The following is a 19,879-nucleotide window of genomic DNA, read 5'->3' on the forward strand; positions in this document are numbered from 1 at the left end:
TTTTGTGCTGCCTAAGCCAATTTATATCACAAAATACCACAAAATTCGTTTAATTCCTAAACTTTTAAGGAGTCGTAAAATACTGACTTATAGTTTACAACTCTAATTTACAGCACTTTAGATACAACATCAGGCCAAAATATTACTTCTTATGAGAAAATTGTAATAACGGAGCACTAAACACCCGAAGAATATCCTTGAAAGACCTAACTGACCACTTCCTTGACCCACATATATATTCAGCAAATCCATCATTTGCCTAGATTGACGAAAGCTATAAAAAAGGCTAAAACTCTCATTTATAACATTTTGAGTGCGGTCTAAAGCATAATAACTTGTCCCTTCTTAGCAGATTCGTAGTCTTGATTTTTAAAAGAAAATCACGACATTTAATTCCACCTACCAAAAGTAATTTCAAATTCCTACTTTCATATTTCACTAAAATATATTAAAATCAAACTACATTTAAAAATTACCTAAACGGGAAATTTCTACATCCTGGATGACACCATGCAGAGTCATCGTTCAAAGCATTAGAGATAAATACCACACAATAAAAATACACAACCAAATGTTGACTTGTTTTCTCACAAGAGGACTTAAAAGTTCTGATTTGAAAGTTTCTCGGCTCATGATGACAAACTATGCGTAATACGCATTTCAGCGAGTAATGCCATGATTTCATTCTCTTATTCGCCAGGTTATATGGCATAGTAATACATGCATTTAATTTTAATCGATCCCTAAATCCGAAGCCAAACATACATTATCGATTTGACCATTCAAATAACCAAAAGAAAATTTTTCTCGCACCATATTCCTTTACTTGCTTTGAGATGAGAGAACTAAAATATCCATAATATTTTTACGTTATTGACGATGTGAGATATATGATTTCAGACCGCTCCAGTTACATCATGAATTTGTAGTCGCACTCATCTACTTTAAAGAATCCCTTGGATCATAATAACTTCGAAAATATAAAATTTCTTTTTTTTTTACAATTTCAGTCACGGTATAGCTCCTGCACGCAAGGAATTTCACCCAAAGACCCGCAAAATGAATCAAGTCACTCGACCGACCCAATACGGGAGACTGCAATTGGGTCGAAGAGGCAAATTACCCTTCGCCGCATCTCCCAGCATTCCGCCAACCCCAGGCCGAAGAAACGCCAAGCGTACATTGGCCGGTCGTACATACAAGAGACTAAGCCCTTTTCAAAGGGAGAGAGGAGTACTAATAGGAGCTCCCATCCCCCAGGCGACCACACCACACACAGTCATTAGTATAAGCGGGCATCAGGGAGCATCAGACATCCACTATAAGGAGCTAGACGCGTATCTGACGTTTTCCAGCATAATATTCGAATGGGAAACCATTATATGAAAATATGAAACATTTCCGTACTTTTTTTCAATACAACTTTCTTTCCAGAAGTAAGAATAACTTTTTTTGCCATCCCTTCCGCCCAGAATAATTGAAAAAATTGTGAATAAAAATGTTTTATACATTTAATAATTTTAACCACAGTTTCTTGAAGTTCAACCAAAACGCTATTTAAGGAAATAACCACAGAGTCACCAGTATCTTTAAGGAGTCACCTGTAAGTGCACAGAAAGTGCAAAAATTCTACAGAAGAAAAATTATTTCAATTTACCGAGATCTTTAGCCATCTTCCCCGAATTCGCTGTAAATAAGGAAATTTAAAAATCTGCAGGAGAAGAAGATGCCTTGGTAGCTTAAGTTGCAAAACACCAGGCGAATTTGGGAGATTCAGGCTCGTCCTACGACCAAGAAATATAAGAGGTGATTTAAAAAAAAGCGTAGAAAATTCTCCACGATTTAATCAAAACAATGACTTCCCCTTCGAATTTGTTCTTGAAAAATATCGGATTTGTGTTCAGCACCTAAAAATACGAGCAAGGACCATGTAACCATCGAAACCTCACTACAAAAGCCATTTCTTCCTCCCGTTTGCCTCAGATACACTTGTCTCATCTCCCAGCATTCCGAGAACCCCAGGACGAGCTGCGGCAAACACCAAACGAACGTTGGCCGGCCGCATACACGGGAGATAAAGGGTTGGAAGTGGGGATAGAAGGGCTCTAATAAGAGCTCCCATCCCACATAAACCCGTCAGGGAATTCGCTCGTGACCGCCACGATGAAATTATTAACCCCACCTAACCGCGGGGCGATTAACATTCAGGCGGGAGAAGAACGCTCGCTGCCCCAGCAACCACTGGTCTTCCCTCCCAACGGTAGCCGCCGCTCGAGAGAACCAAGGCCATTCATCCTCTTGTCTGCTTGGCGCACGTCTCCCCGGGGGGCATTGCACAACAGGGCAGGGCCAAAGGGAACCCACGCCGTGATTGCGCCGCTCACATACAACACGCATCCGAAATTGCGGCAGGGCCAGAGGAGGTTATGCCGTAACCGCGCACATCAAAACAAAAATAAATTCTTTTAAAAAAATTAAATTCTACAAAACAAAAATAGTTTTCGCTCGTGTAATTTTTAAAAAAGGTCGGCGGTCATGGATAAATCCTTGTATACAATAAATATTTATACATAAAATCCTTATATATAAATAAATAATTAACTAAAATTAATAATTCGTTGTCTCGGGCGTGACTTCATGGAAGCGACTTAACAATCAAAAGTAAAAAAAAACTTTCATCCATTTAATTTCATCAGTGTACGACCTAGGTTTCGACTAGAAACATCATAATCTGGAATATTTAAACAGAAGACAGAGTTTAAGTCTGTCTTCCATTCAAATTTAGTCCGCCTTATACTCAAATGTACTACATTCATGAGGTTCCACGTCAAAAACTAGGTCGCACATTAATAAATTTATGCGGAATTACCAAGTCTTTCTTAATTTTCATTATATAAAATTAAGGATTTATTCATTTGAATCAAATGACCAAACTTTCGCCGCAATCGCAGCATTAATTTGGAAATAACTCAATAATTAATTTCGTTATACGCCTACATTTCCTTTTCACCACACTTAAAAATGTTACTTACCGCCTCTTCAGCATATATTCAAAATTAAAATATGAATTACATTTAAAGTTTATATCTTAAAAAATCTCTTTTTTCGACGTTAAGGCGAACTTCACCATAAGAGCCGACTTTTTGTGATTCTAAAGTAGAATATCCAATAAAATTGATGACCGAAATCCTAATGTCTTTGACCCCGGGCGTCAGGAGTGCTATGAGAATGTTATGCTCTGAATCATTACTCGACGATCAAGGGATTGAGGATGTAAATAAAAATAAAAATGTTTACATGAAAAGCTGACATAAGAAATTTGAGGAGAGCTGCGTCACCAATACTAGAGCCACAGATGCCACCTCATAAGGCATGAAACAAGAACTAACCAGGATAAATGGAGCGCCTTAAATTGGGAGATATCCTCTCCCATGAGATCTTCCTCTAAAAGCGATAGAAAACAACAACATGCGATAACTGGACCTTGATACCTATGTGGTGACAAAAATAATCTTACAAATAATGAGATACAATTTAAAAAATTCTGCTTTTCCATCAAACTATGCAATATCCACCATATACGGAACCTCCAACTCAACCCCATAATCTAGCAACAGGGAAAATCATCGATGCATGGATGAGAGAAGAGGTAAAGCTATGACAAATTACACAAGACGTGTAGGATGCGGTGAAATAATAGGAGAAGCTATCTCATTAACAACAACATGTTAATATTATCTTTGGAATGAAGTTTGCAAGTCGCTGACCATGAAATTATTCATCTTACGAATCCAAGTTCAGCTCATTAAAACTTCACCAATCTTTTTGCTTCTTTCCAAGCTCAGTATGAGCAGAGGCAAAAACCTTTTTAAGATAAGAATGTTTAACCGAGCAATAAAAATAGGAGTGGCAGCAATTCTCCGCCTACCGATAAAATAAACACGTTTAAACAAGTTGATAAAAAAACGCGTCCAATGTAAATGCCCGAGACTAGCAATAAAAGCCATTGGGATCCCCAGAAAGATGTGGACCTTGATACTAATTAGCTTCCGACCTCGCTGGTCTAGTCTCTTCCCGATTCCACGGCCACTTTCTTACATATAACTGCTTCATGCCAAAGTACAGCAATATAGCGAACATAAACGAAGACACAAACAGCATATATTGAAACCAATCCAAAAAATAACTCTAAAAAAAAGTCTTTCATTCATTTCGCCACAATGGCGGAAGTGATATAATTAGGATCTAGAAATAAGGTAGTTCAATACATCATGCGAATACATGAAAATGTCTTCTTACTTCCTGTAAGAATTGCAGAAAAAGAAAAAATCGGGTATTCAGTTTTTTATTCGGTCGGATATAGGAACAAATTGTCCAATACTCCCTGCCTCTGTTATGAATTAGAAACATTGATTTTATTCGATACTTTAAAAGTGGAATAAGTTAAAGAGAATTTTTCCACTCATTGTATTGGAAGAATATAATAAAATACTTCTTTTAATTATACGGCTCAGAAAATTAAAAAAATTAAATGGCCAACGTTCTACTAAACGAGGTTTCTTTTTTTTATTAATTATCATTTTCATATATTTATATTCTTGCCCATCACGGCCGATCAGAATACGGTCCGGTTTCCTTGAGTTCATAGCGCAAACCTATCCTTAAGTTCAATAGTAACAATAAAGAAAATCAGAAATCACTACAACATAAATATTTTTCGATTTACATTGAAAATTATCATTATTACACATTCCACGTTTCAGCATTGACGGCGCTCAAAAACATCCGTTTTATCCCTTTGAATTAGCTTCGTTAACCGCCGTTGAAAGACTAAATAATAATAATATGAATTACTTTTGCTGAAAGTCAGTATTCCGTTAGTCTTAACAAGCGAAAAATCTTATAAGGCCATAAAAAGGGCAACCTTTCCCATACACAGCGAATCATCCTGATCGCAATCACAGACATCTAATGCAGCGTCATGATTCATGGGCATTCCAATGGATACATACATCTGCGTGAGGCGTCATGCTAATACTGAGGTCAGGTTCCCGCATCTAAGGTCATTTCGGAGGCTCAGGCATCAAGAATACCAACTGGTGGTCAACAAACCTACCCGGGATACGTTACATACCAGTGAAGGCTGACCACCAAGACCACTCCTACCGTATTCTCGCAATCCAAGACTGGTCACAGAAAAATTCTACGAACGATGCTACAGCGATGCTTCGTGAAACCAATCAAGGACGAGAGATGACGTAGAAACCAAAATATTACGTCCTTGCGAGAGAGCTATGAGTCGCAACACTGGAATTCGGCTCCTGACAATGAGAAGAATCGACAAATATAGAAGTCGGAAGCGATCCAGTTACTCACGAAATGATAACTGATTCAGCCGTTACATCCAGGGTCGACCAACTGACAATGGAGGTCATGACTTGGCGGTTCCAGGCCTACTCACATTCCCCGCTATTCAAGAACCGAAAAATCGAGATGAAGTAGCAACGCCTCACGACCTAACCTTTGCCGCGACGTATGAAGGATACCGATGACTTGAACAACGCAGCGCTCTTTCAAATTTACTATCATTAACCTTCGGTGGTCGAAAGTTGAGCTACAAAGCTGTTTCGAACAAATATCTAGGCCAATGTTCTAGACTCACATTCCAAATACCCATCCACTGAAACAGCTTCCACGCATAAGGATGTCTCCGATTCCCAACGGAGGCCTTACAATGCATAGTACCCTATATAAAATTCTGTTGCTCGCTATGATTCGTTGAAATCATCTCCTCAAATTACGTGTAAATGCAATAAGAGCCATTCATCATTTAAAGGAATGCTGAATGTATCTAGCCTTCTAGAGAGTTTTTTAAGAATCGAAGAATTTTATGTGCACAATCCGAGCTGAAATGGGAGGCGAGAAAATTGAAATAATGGGTGATTACACAAGTGTAATATCAAGAAATTATAACACGAAAAAAGTTAGTCCTGTTTCATCCGACTAACTCGTAGAATTCAACAAGATACAGGCGCTAGATTTATGCAAAAGGAAGATGCAAGCGCGCCAAATTCAGTTAACTCAAATCTTCGTCTTACCTCACGAAGAGGAAAACAGACATTGGATGACCCATTTAAAGCTTTATACACCAATGAAACTCCAAAGATAGGTCTGAAATAAGGAGATTACCGAAGAAAATTTTAAATTTAAAATAGAAAATCATAAAAATATCCATAATTCCAAATAAAATCGTTAATCAGCTTCAAGGAAATTAAAATTCTTCAATATTACCAAAGGTTGCAGATATATACATACAATTATCAAGAGTAACTTGACAGAACTAGATATTCCTTGAAAATAGAAGAAACTTGGGTTGGACAAAATCAAATTGTGGAACAGAACCAAGTGAATTAATTTTCCATAGTGAAATACTTGAAGAAAAATAATTGTCCCTAAACAACGATAATTAAAACAATTTAGCACATTGTAGAATTTCCATTTTTAAAATTCGTTACATTCGGATAAAATGATGTATGTTTCAAAAAGACTAGTACATTTATTTAACCTGAAAGGTCAATTGCGGGATATATGCAATTCGAGAGGGAGTACTAAGTACGCGAGGTCGAAAGCTTGCCGCAGGACGAACTTGGCGCGGGGAAAAACGAATAACAAGCGTGAGGCGGCAACTGGAGCGCGATATTTCGCCGATACTCAAGTCGGCCCAAGGACGCGAGCATAGCCGTAATAAGTACGCTCCTCCCAGCCCTGGGGCCAGTGGCCAGCGGGTAGGCGGATGAAGCGCTCTCTTATCCACTCTCCATTTCAATTTCGGCTGAGAAGAACTTTTTCCACGAGACTTCATAGAAAATAAAAAAGCAATGCGTTTCAGGTCCGCTTTCACAGGTGTGTACCGCAGATAAGTTCGTACTAGACTTGGGCGCCGACAGTAAAAATTCGATGGCGGCGTCAGGAGGTATTTTTTTGCGGCGCGCGACGTCGCCCACGCCGATTGCCCATGACCAAATGGAAGGCATCAGTCTCCTAGATCTAGGATTGGGGGTTCGTGTCCCCCCATCGGTTCATGTTTTAGCGGCCTCGGTGGCGGCGGGGTATGTCTTCGCCTGTCAAACTGACGGTCGCGGGTTGGGGCTCCAAGGGGGATTAAAATTAAATATGGAATATTTACTCTAATGCCGAGTTTATCACGAGTTGGAGTCCCGTCCAAGTAGGTTGCCCCTATCCATGTTATGTATGGATGTTCTTGTACGTTAACTAGTTTAATGCTATTGAAAACCCCGATTTAAAGGACAAGAAGCGATGTTTTCGGTGGTGTGGCCTCGGTGGAAATAAAAAAAAATGACCTCTACGGCGCAAATTGGTAAAATTTAGTTCCAAGCATTAGGCAGCGCAAAGCTAATATTAAATATTGAATGTATTCTTTAGTACCGAGTATATTCTGGGAGAAAATATCTTACTTTCAGCTAACTCTGCGGCAGTGGCGCGGTATGGACTCGTTTTCGGTGTCGGCGCCGCAAATTCGCACACCTAAAGCCCACCCTTTTTCCATCCGAGAAAGGATGCGAAATTTTTCAAAGGCGGCCATGGTATTTTTTGTAATTCTTCAATGTATTTTATATTCTTGTTCTTGATGTATTTTTCGTCTGTACTTCATCAACCATATCTTTCACCGGAAACCATGTGTTTGCAGTCTTGTCCGAACGCTTTACTGCAGATATGCAGTGCTAGAATCTCTATAATGTGACAGTAAGTTTGAAAATAGCACATAATTAACAATACTTTGACAAAATATAAACATGAAAGGGACTAGCAAAAGTTAATTCAATACTGGTCTTCAAAGCATCCTTCAGAGCTCTGTATCGCCACCAAACATAGGGTTAGACTTCATGGTCCACGATAGAAACCATATTTACGTGCTAAAACTCATAAACATGTGATCTTAATGATTTAACTTCAGACAGTTTGCAGCAACAATTTATGACGATTTCGGTAAAATACTTCCGTACACGAAAGTACTCATGAGAGCAAAAGAATATTTCAAACTTTTAAATGAAGCTTACAGAAATAATGCTCTGAATTTGTGAATCCCTACCAGCTGCCCGCCCACAAAACTTTCTCGTGCGCGAGAAATATGGCGCCAAAGGGTTGAATTCTTATCTCCCCGGGCACCGCGTTGGGACATCCCCTTCAAAAGGCGAGAAAAATGCCACCTTTTATTCCTTATTCCTCTCTCCCTGGCCAACATTTGCCGGAGTTTACACAAGGCGGGAAAATCTATAAAAACGAGGGGCCTCCCGAAAGAGAACATGAGAACCATTCTAGGACGACAACGCCTTGGGTCTTGCTCCCGCTAGGGACAGACAAGGGATCGCGGCAGCCCTCCACTATCGCCTGCAACGACAGCTACAGAAATTTCGAACGCCTTTACCTCTAGCTGAATGAAACTTGATACTCAAGGGCTATTAGGAACTCAGGTCAGTTCCACGAAGCGCTCAAGTACAATCATAACAATGATTTTTTTTTCCATAAAAATTTTAAAAACACATCCATCTTGTCCGAAGCATTAAATACGAATACTTCGACAATTTATTTAGACACATATCGGAAAGAGGAAATATTTTTACCAAAGTAATGCCACAAATGATGCGGTTCCATTATAAATCAATTCTTTTCACATTATTTTTATAAGGCACACAACCATTTCCCAATATCACATATAATAAGGCAATCACAAAAAGAATCAAGGTTTTCAAAATCCAAAGCGCCATTTTGCATGGCTCCGGAAGAGACATGTATCAGTTTTTCGGGATTTTTAATAAATGATAATAATTAATACACAATATTTAGCAATATTCTCTCATGGTAGAGCGAACTTCAATTGGCAGTCTACCCATTAACGACATTATGTCGGAGAATTGACAACGAAATTAACCGATATAATGAATTTTTAATGAGCAAACGGGCGAAAAAATTCAATGGCCAAGGGAAACTAAAATAAGTGATAATTCCAGCAAAAAAAAACTTCAGGCAGCAATTTTACTTGAGCACGTGTTCACCGGGCGTGATGGGAGTCCCAATTGCCTGAAAGACGTGCCACAATTCGTATTCAACTGGCCACCCAACGAATTCGAATTGACCTTGTGGTCAAGCAACAGAGGTCCACCCATCAGTAGGGACCCCGACCACCCAGTCGTCCGGCCTATTTAACCGACACCCTGTGCGCTGTTACGACACCCACCGGAGGAAAAATAGCGCAGAGACGGGCAATTTGAGGCGACAAAGAGAAGCGACGAAGACACGTGGCCTTATCTTCGACACCGATCCTTGAGTGACAGGTCAATCATGACGATGCGGAGAATGCGCTAAGAAGAAAATAATAGGAGCAGCACACACGAAATCATCAAGATGAAGAAACATTCTATGCATTCCGCAACTGAATGAACACTGGAAAGAAATGAGAAATGCTCTTTAACTCCTCCCTTGTTCATCATACTTTCCATGTATAAATATAAATGGAGGATTAGCTTCCAAAAAAAATTTATTTGATGAAAAATTATTCCCAAATACTAATAACGTACAAATTAAAAAAAAATCTAATATATACGGCGGCCAGCAAAATGGGGAAAAATAGCACATTGAATAACTTATTACGATAACTAAATGTGATACATTATTACGAATGAATAACTGCCGCAGTAGAAAAACTCAAGCAACTTTTTTTCGAATTTTAAAGATTAAAGAGATGGATATAACTCCACGGTGAGCATACTAATTTGTAACAAGACTACTCCGCCACAGAAATATCTTTTCCGTACCACCTGCATTCCATATTAATTTCCATAAAAAAAAGTTTTCTGTTACACGGGAATCAAACATTAAACTTTTTACAAAACAAAGTTCAATTATAAACCACATGAGCATTTTAACATCCATCACTCACTGCCCCCACAAGACAGCGATAAACCGGTAATGTAACGGAATCGACTATTTCTGGTCCAACGTACAAATTGCTGCTTTTGTCTATTTAAATGGCAATATACAGGGTAAATTTCCAAGAAATACTAATGTTCAAGACATTAGTCTCGACATTTCACCAAAATTGTTAGTGACCAGGAGATAACACGAAAACTTAACGATGGTAATGTGATTCTAGGAAAGCAGAGCGTCATGTAAAAATGGGTCTTTACAGAAAAGCAAGATAATGCATCACTTAAAATGTACCTTCCTAGTAAAATCGTCCCTATGAGAACGAAAGCACATAAGTAACATCTGATAATAACATGACATTGTCGCAAGATGGCCGTAAAAACTACATTCATACTGAGGATATTGATTTCAACAATACTAGCCAGTGAAAAATTTTTTAATATGCAATCGAAATAATCAGGTACAATGTTGAAGCTAAAAAAAATCAAAAGAAATATATTAAAAAACTAATTTTCCCGAACCAAGACATGGATTTTGAAACAAGGCATTTTATAATAAACAGATATTAAAATATCAGTGATTATAAGCTGCAGTACGGTAAGTAAAAAACTAAATTCTTTGAGGCTTGATTGAAGAACATAGGCTAATCATCTACGGAGGAGGTCACACAATAAAGCGTAAAAAAACGATAGTATCTAATAAAGCGGGCAATAATTTGACTTTGGAAAAAATTTCCACTAGACCAGGGGTCTAATAACTATGACCCGCGGACCACACCCGGCCCGAAACAATTTCATCCGGCCTGCCAAACAAATCCGTGTTTAGTTAAAATTCTTACAATTGGCTCATCTAATCTGGAACCTAATTTTAATGAAATTTTGAAGTCAAAACGGCACTATCATTCGTCAAACTAATTTGGTTACATAAAACTAAAGGCAGGAATCTACTTAGCTTACCATGGCTTTTTCCTACATGATATTTTTTTCCACGTTTGTACTCATATTTTTGAGGACATTAAATCACTGGCACCAATTTGTTTTTTTTTTCAATTTCTTCAGCTCGTATAAATGTAGGAAATAATAATGTGATTCTTACATTGAAAAGTTTGGATACCCCTGCACTAGACGATAATCATAAACTAAAGATAATAAATAATCCACAAGAAATTTAACAAAACTTGGAGCGGGAAAATCTCCGAAAGAAATTTCAGAAAACAACACGCAGCAACCTTCACAGATAAACCCAACTGAGGTTCTCCATCCAAAGGAAACGGCTCTCTTGGGAGCTGAAGGGTAGACGTGATAGCACGCAAGAGAAAGCGATAATGTGACGCGTTTAAAGCGCCCCACGCGTGACGCGGCGTAGTATACGAAAAAAATGACGCAACTATTACGAAATCACACTTCCGTGGAGCCACACATTATCAAACCCTAACACACTTTATAAACAACCATTGCACGCAGATTACGGCACGGATTTGATGGAATAGAATGAACAAGGCCAGAAATTATTTTTTTCACCCCTGCCACGGGGAAATGAAAACACGAAACGCTAGGGCATGCCGAGGGCACGGATAAAAGAAATATTTTCGGGGAACTTCGGCTCCACGGGCGTCGTACACGTGAATGAAATTTTCTTGTGGAGAGAATTGCCGAAGAGGCTTCAGCACCCCGTCGGCACGCAAGGAAGCGTGATACAATTGTTGGGGAAAATACGTAGGTATACGAATCATTTGTAAAGCTTAAGTTCAAAGTGGCACCATAAAGAACTTCCACGTGCTGGAAATAAATTTTTAAGAGGAGACAAAAAAGTAAAGAGTAATTTCGCATAATTAACAGTCAGGTTTAGTGCAAATTAAATAGTTACTAAGAAATTAATACATGACTACTGATGAATGAGGTATCAAAAAATGTCCCGTCATAAAAAATTCAAGTTATTTTGAAGGCTCTTGTGCGAGACCTAATGAAAAGGTACATTTTAGACAGGAATGCCCATTCATAAATCCAGACTTTATTAAACAATTACAAATAATTTTCTTACCTATGATGGACTTTTCTAAAAACTTCGATACATTTAAGAGAGATACTGTAGCAATGTAATAAAAAAATCCTTTTGTAATACTTCCATACGATAGAAAAAAACAGGTTTCACTTCATGACTCTATAAATGTTGGATTTCTCCCTGATTTTACAGTCAAAGTTGGAAGCATCAGAATACTCTATCAATGAGTCTAAATTATATTTTTAGCGAGTTTTTTCTCAGGATATTTTTCCATATTAGTTATTATATTCCATATTGTATTATAGTCCATATTTTTATCAAGATTTTCTGAAGATATTTTTTCACATGGTATTACATTCTCGGTACTACTAAAAATGAAGTTGGCGACAGGTAAATATTTGGTGACACACGTCCGCGCGGACAGGGGTTAAGTAGGTACTATATGAGCCAAAGACCGCTGTAGAGATAAAATCCAAGCAGTAACCTTATGCGAATCGATCTGGAGAAGGATACAGAGAAAGGTGTAAAAATAAAGTGAGAAACGAGGAGGAAACCAAAAAATTAGAATGAGAAAGGAAAAATAATAAAATAAGAAGCCAGGGAAACGAGGGTTGGCCAAGTCAAGAGAAAGATTGATTTCCGGTGAAACTAAATGAAAGAAAATATCAAATTAATAAAGCTTTCAGGAAGAAAAAGGGACAACAAGCAGTGAAGATATCTCGGGTCTTGCACCTGGTAAGGTCCTACAAATCATCTTCCAACGTTTCGACCAGCAACTCGCCCATCGTCTTCAGGGATTTAGGAATCCAAGATTGATGAAAACATTGGAAGGAGATATGGAGGACTTATCCGGTGCAAGACCCGAGATATCTTCACTGCTACTGTTCGGGGAAGAACTAGGTATTACATCAAAAGGGACAATTATGTAATAGGGGGAAGTTACTACAAATATAGCGGAAAATAGCCATAGGAAATTTAATGAGCCGGACTGGGATCGAGAAAAAGGAAACTTGCAAAAGATCGATCCTAAGTTTGTCCCAAAACCACTACATTCTCGGCATTTTAAATGATTGCTACAGCCGTCTCCCAACTCGTAGAGGCAATCATCGATTTTCAGCATTGATCCTATTCCTCCGTTCCTCCGTTGCTACAGGAAACGACTCTCTGGCTAAATATAGCATACTCTTTCTCAAATTAGCCGTCATTTCTACCCTCCAATATCCTGTTATTGATCATCAGCATTATCTACGTTCACCCTTGACGTCGCTGCCGACAGACATTAGAAGCCCACAATTTTGAAGCGATTTTAATTGAGCCAGCGAAGCCTTTCCGGCCTAACTACTTCCTCATTAATACATCGTTTAACTGAAAGATAATTAATTCATTTTCTCTTTCCTGTACCTAATATTAAAGGATTAATAATGACACATGACGTCAGCGACATTACTACCTGCATGAGTATATTTTTATCCATTTTTGGATTTAACTTGTCTCGTTAGGGAAAAAAGAGTTGAAAAATAACTATTTAGGAAAAAGTGGAATGAAAAATGTATTTTCAACGACAGAGGAAAAACTCATCTTCAGTAATAGATATACCAAGCGAATTACACTTAATGATTTAAAAAAATGCATCGCTTTACGACAATGTAGGTGAATATAGTGACTCATTTCGAAGAGAGAACCTTAGCGAAAACCAGACTGGTCTGCGTTTTGAAACTGCGAGTGGATCCTTATTACTAAGCCTGAGGTGAAGCAGTTTTTTATATAACGGCATCAAATTCTTATCTTAATTATACGACTCACCAAAAATTGTAAAAAAAAATCTAATTTGTAAAATTGCTAATATATATTAGAGATTATCAAATCAGCGAGTAATTGTAGGCAGCGCGCATTACTCAAGTTCGACCGGTCCATTTTGCGACTAAAAAAATACTCGTTCAAAACTTGCGCCGTTATTTTGATATTTTCATGGAATAAAGAGTAGACCGTTTTCAACATTTTCCTGCACCTCAAATTTGAAAATTTCACTTCACTACTTTCTCAACGTAAAATTTTCATAGTAGTGACACACAAAATTGTTGAATAAGCCCTTCTCTGCGCACAAAGAGATTTTCCAAGAATTACAAAATTAAAACGAGTAAATCTTTGAAAAAAAAGACACCCGAATTCTAAATAGAGATAAACGAGGGAGTGACTCTTAACCATTTTAGTCGCATAGTTTTTCTCCTCTTTGATGTATACAATTTTTTGCCATTGATCTTTAATGGTGGTCTCATAAAATTTATGCTAAACGGTTTGGCTATTTTTTTAAGTAAAGATTTTTGTGGTACATCAATAATTATGGACGGGCACACACATTGGTAGGTTAAAATCCCCTTAAGGCCGTTATGACTCACAGGGTTATTATGAGGCTACGTATAAGCCTCTCGTACTTAATCGGTTTGAAATATGCACTGTTAAAATTCTGTGGGTAATAATTAAATGTATAAATTTCGTTCTGCCTTTCAGGTACACGGGAAAATCTGGCACATCCCTCGGCCCTCGCTATGGTGGAAGACAAGGCACAACCACCAGGGGGACGTGGAGGGTGGGGGGTGGCAGCACAGGAGCCCCACGGAGCGTGACGCCGCCCCCAGGCCCAGCTACGCAGCCTCCGACGCCTCCACCTCCTCATCATCCACGACGACGCCGGTGAGAGCAACAAGTTGCTGTCGTGAGGCGATGCGTCACTCAATTATATTTATACATATATATTTATGTGTGTACCCTTGCGTGCGGGCATCCTGCACGCATTCCATTTTCAGGAGCTAAACCCTCGTACGCTGGCTATAGAAATTGCTGGGGTGACTCTTTTAGAGGCGAATGCCCACAGGAATGGCATTTCTTTGAGAAAAAAGTGAGATAAACGTGGTTCTAACACCGATCTCCCGGTTTCAAAAAATAACGATGGCTAAATGACGAAACTAGTATCATAACACATAGGAAATCGAAAGATCTAAGCCCGACTACCGGTCCAGTCGAATGATAATGGGGTCGTTCATACCGACCCAAAATCGTTACTCATTAAAAATGTCGGTAGATGGAAGGGAATCATTCATCAACATTATTTACCACGAATAAAGCTTCCAAACTCAGTCCTTCACTCGCAGGTTTAAAATTTAAAAAAACCCAAAGATTTCCGCCAAATTTTCGATTTGCTGACGTCGTTTCATTTCGGATTTCGGGTTCATTTACTCGAACAGGAAGACCCTTTCATTGAGGGAAGGAATAGCGTAATAAAGCGTCAACAACGAAGAACCACCCGAGTCTCACGCCCATTAAAATAGATGGCTCACATAGCCTTTACGCATGGGGGAGGGGTGGCTGAAAAGCGTTGACCCGCTCGGAATGAGCTCGTGACGTCATAGAATCTGCTAAAGGGTTTATGCCGTCGCTTATTCGCGGCGAATCGTTCGAGATGAAGTTGAAGGATCGAAAAACGGACAAATATGGGTCTTTTTAAATTTTCGAATTCTATCACACGCGGCAGTTGGTATTTGGCGGCAATTGGTACGACCAAATAGGGGAAAGAACCTTATTCATAGAAAATTTATCCCTGTGGTGAGTGAGGCAATTCGATGTATAAACGAGTCATTGCTCGTAAGTGACATGTTGTAATGGAGAAAGGGGTGGCTGATATTTAATACACTTCCACATTTCAGGAATGCTCAAGGGCGGGGTCTCTCTTCTTGCACCATACCCGGTACGGTCTTACACTTAAAAAGGGATGCAAAAATATCATCTCCCCTTCTGGACCAGGCTTACGAGCCGGTGGATCGATAAGTCTGCCGAAATTTCACTGAAAGCAATCTTTACACCCCCAGTTATATAAAACTGGAATGCAGCTGATCCAATGCAAACTCTCGATGCATATTATTGGAATGGAATAATGTATCAGGATAAGGGGCCATTTTTCGCCAACCTATAAAATCACCCACGCATAAAAAATAATGAATGCAATTTTCGAGCAATACAAGAAAAATCTACACACAGTTACAGAAGTCAAAAACCTAAATTTAACCATTTCAAGACACAAAAAGTAAGTCAACGAAGACAAATAACTGTTTATTTTGATTGAATACATCCAATCCGAATCGATCTAATCAAATGCTTCGTTCAATTGAGATACTACCGCTATGGAGGTATTCTCTAAAAATAATGTGTGACATTCGTCTTTCTCCAACTGGCTGTTTGGGAAGAAATACCTCTAACAAAGGAAGTCCCTCAAGTGTCATCACATGATCTCGTTCAAATTTTGCTCGGTGATAGAAAATGGTTACCCATGAGGTTTATTTTTTATTTCAGCCGCCAACGTTGAATACTTTTCTCTATATTAGCGGCAGAAAGTAAAATAAAAAAAAAAGCCTTTTAAAGAAAACGCCTTAAATTATGCAACCCACAGCACAGTAATACCGTCACTGCTCTTCATCCTAGCAACGTATAAAGGCCGCTATACACGGCGAATGATTTCATTCGCATGATCATTCAGCATGATCATGCGCATGATCATTCACCGTGTATAAAGGCCGTTTTACACGGTACACGGAATTGCGCAGGTTAGAGCTGCATTAATTTCTAAAATGGCGTGGAATTGCGCGAATGCATGAACGAAATGAGAACAGGGGCTATTTTGCCGTCTCGCATCCACGCATGTGTTCTAGCAATTCACCGCTTTAAACGACGCAATTTTGATTGCGCCTTCACACGTACGTCAGACTGCGCAATTCCGTGTACCGTGTAAAACGGCCTTAACGGAACAATTCGCGAATGAACCTTCATGCGTATGATCATTCAGTGAAAATGATAACATGCTCTATTTTGCTGGCATGATCCTGTGAATGTTCACGTGATCATTCAGCATGATCATTCGCATGATCATTCACCGTGTACGGCCTTAATGAGCTATTATTGCGCTGCGGATTGCATATACATCGGTGTTTTCCTGTTATTTTCCGCTGCTAATATCTCGAAAAGTATAGAACGTAGGCGGCTGAAACACTAAACCTCATGGGTGACCAGTTCCTATCCCCTATCAAAATTTGAACGAGATCTGGTGGAGACACTTAAGGGATTTTCCTCGAAAGAGGTAATCAAAATTTAAACCAAGAAAACAGCTTAGAAACGGCAAATAAACATAAAATACAAACATTACCACTCTCCGCTATAACACTTAACAAAACCGGACAGTGCTCACATGAACCTATAAGGTATGCATAAATAGATTACAGCACATACATGTAAGAAAACAAGAGAATTCAAACGACCAAAAGTATCGCTACTGAAAGGCTGCGTTAACGACCAGCAACAATGTCTTCTATACTCAAGAAAGATTCCACAACCACGAAACGCTGGTCATACATTCATAACTTCGCGGCTATTCACGTAAAATTGGATGGTTCCTGAATTTTATTAAATTAAGCAATCTATATCCCACTACTCGACTAGTCTTTTTCATTAGTAGTAACACATTGCGGCATAATCTTTAACGAGGCATTCACTATTCTCAACCTTATACCACAGGAAAGTATCACAAAACAATGCTTGAAAAACATAATTAAATATTGTCGAGGTGGCACACAACAAATACGAACGTGCCATTATTGAAAAATTAGCTCTGGGAAAAGTAAATAACTTTTTTTAAACTTAGGCAAAGAACTGCGTGGGGGAAAACAGTTTAAGTCTAAATAGCTTGTCCTTACATACTACAAAACGAAAATTAATCCATAAAAGATGGACATATTATGGTGAACGAGTTACTGAGGAACATACTTGCGCACTCCAGAACTCGGTAAATTAAAAGACGGCCTTTTCACAAATATAATGCGAGATTCTAAAGGACGCATAAAGGAATATGCGGGAACAACTTGAGTCATTGAAACTCTGCAGTTACGGAATTAGAACGCCTACGAAAATATTAGACACACACGTAAGATTCCCTGCTGATTCCATATCCTAAGTTATTTTGCAAAACCGCAAGTCTAATGCGTCTCTTAACAACGGAACCGCATACGAGAAACCTTGGAGCAGATATGATGCGCATATTGAGCATGAAGCCATTATCTCAAGAGTAAGATGGATACGATACAGGGTCATTACACCGCTAATGGTTGTAGCTCGTGACGCAAATGTTCAGTGGTTGTGAGACGTTCACTGTCATTGTCGAAGAAAAAAAATCGCCAAATGAAACAACATCCCCCCCCCCATTAATGACATCAAAGGGATTAAAAACTCTGATTCAAAACAAAAATGTTAAAATATAGCGGAATATCTGTCCAAACTTCGCACTATCGTAAGAAAATGGTATCCAAGGTTTGTGATAAATGGGTTTACACGCTAAATAAAACGTTTCTTTCATTAAAAAGGGTGGTTAACAACATATTTAATCACGAGTCGGGATAAAAAAAATTAACCCACAGCAAAACAGGAGATTATTGTGCCCTAATTATACAAAATAAAATATTCCCTAAAATACTTTTAACTTTTGAACTGTACAGAAAATGGTCTTAAGTATACTGCATTTGCACAACTCAATTTAATTTCCAAACTATTGATTCGCAACTACGCCAAACGAACGACTAAACCGGATACCAGCTCAAACATACAAAAAAACTAACAAGGGAACAGATACGACGATGCTAAACATGTTTTGTCTGGATTTCATAAAATATTTGTAGGGAAATTAACGACTTTCACACGCTTTGGCTTACCAGTGGTCAAGGTATTTATTTTCCGCAATAGAAAAAATAGCGAAATAATGTGAACCGCGATTAAATGGGCAAATAAATAGTCGGCAAATGCTATATCCCGTCGATTAAAAATTACGATACAAATCGTGTAACTGAAAAGCGAAATTTAAAAGTTCCCTAGGTAGAGAAGACGAGAGAACAAGATACAAACTATGCAACGTCTAGGTTACATTGAGGAGGCAGCTTAGATTTCCACACTTAGGACACGGTTGCCTTTCGGCCCAATTCATCGCCTTATTTTTAGCTTCCGAACATCCTCTTCAGCTCCGATACTGCATCCCTATACATCCATAAGCGGGATTACGACATAACCAGACCCAGACTATATAAAGCAAACGGGATGCTGCGCCATAAAAACCGATTTTATAGTTTCCCGAAAATAAAAAGGAACTGTATTCCATTTAGCTTCCCGTCCTCTTTCGAGCACCTGAAAAGTTTTCGAAATCTCTTTCACGTGACTGAGCGCTTAAATCACACCCATGGGACATAAAACTCATACTAAACACACGCACAATGTGGCGTATCATTATAGTACTTCAAGAGCAAAATATTAATGAGGGGAGATAAAAGACTATTTATAAAAAACGTGTACTTGTAGGTTAATAATACGAAAAGTTTCTCACAATAAACTAAATATTAGGGAAAAGCGCAAAGCCACCAAAATGAACATAACTCAAACGTCTTAGGATAGTGACCTCGGTTACAAATACAACCTTGGTGGGTTTTCATTTTGCAGACAACGCCTTTAGAACTTTACACTGCCTTGAGTGATCGTGCACCTTTGAACTTCAATGCACAAACGGAAGCGGTCTCCTCCATAAATGCTACAATGAGGTTCAAACTAATTTTTCTAGTAAATTGCTTGAACATACATCATAAGAGTACTTTAACTAGGATAAAGCGCTACCATTTATTCACATTTCCATGATAAAATGCTCTTAATAATAGCGTAACTCCGTTATGAAGCATCGTCGAGTAGTTACATTCCAAAAGGTCATTTAAAAATTATTCAACCAATTAATCACAATCCTTCTCCACAAGGATATAACCACTGTTTTCTTTTGGCGATGAAATCGGTACTTAATGTCAACCACAAGATATTAATTCTTAACGTAAGGACGCCATCATTCTGAGCCTTGAAATTCACT

The 19,879-nt window shown here is 38.6% G+C and overlaps 2 protein-coding genes across 2 annotated transcripts in view; one reads left to right on the forward strand and one right to left on the reverse strand.

Annotated features, from left to right (window-relative positions):
- Window positions 1-19,879, reverse strand: part of LOC124160621 (nuclear migration protein nudC) — a 184,100-nt gene that overhangs the window by 137,567 nt on the left and 26,654 nt on the right. The gene's annotated exons all lie outside the window — the stretch shown is intronic.
- The window catches only part of LOC124160622, a 111,297-nt gene that overhangs the window by 88,734 nt on the left and 2,684 nt on the right, over window positions 1-19,879 (forward strand). The window contains exon 2 of the mRNA XM_046536518.1: window positions 14,455-14,637. Within this exon, the coding sequence (XP_046392474.1) occupies window positions 14,455-14,637 (183 nt within the window). The remainder of the gene's footprint in view (window positions 1-14,454; window positions 14,638-19,879) is intronic.

The sequence above is a fragment of the Ischnura elegans genome, chromosome 6, assembly GCF_921293095.1.
Source record: "Ischnura elegans chromosome 6, ioIscEleg1.1, whole genome shotgun sequence".
Taxonomy (NCBI): Eukaryota; Metazoa; Arthropoda; class Insecta; order Odonata; family Coenagrionidae; genus Ischnura; species Ischnura elegans.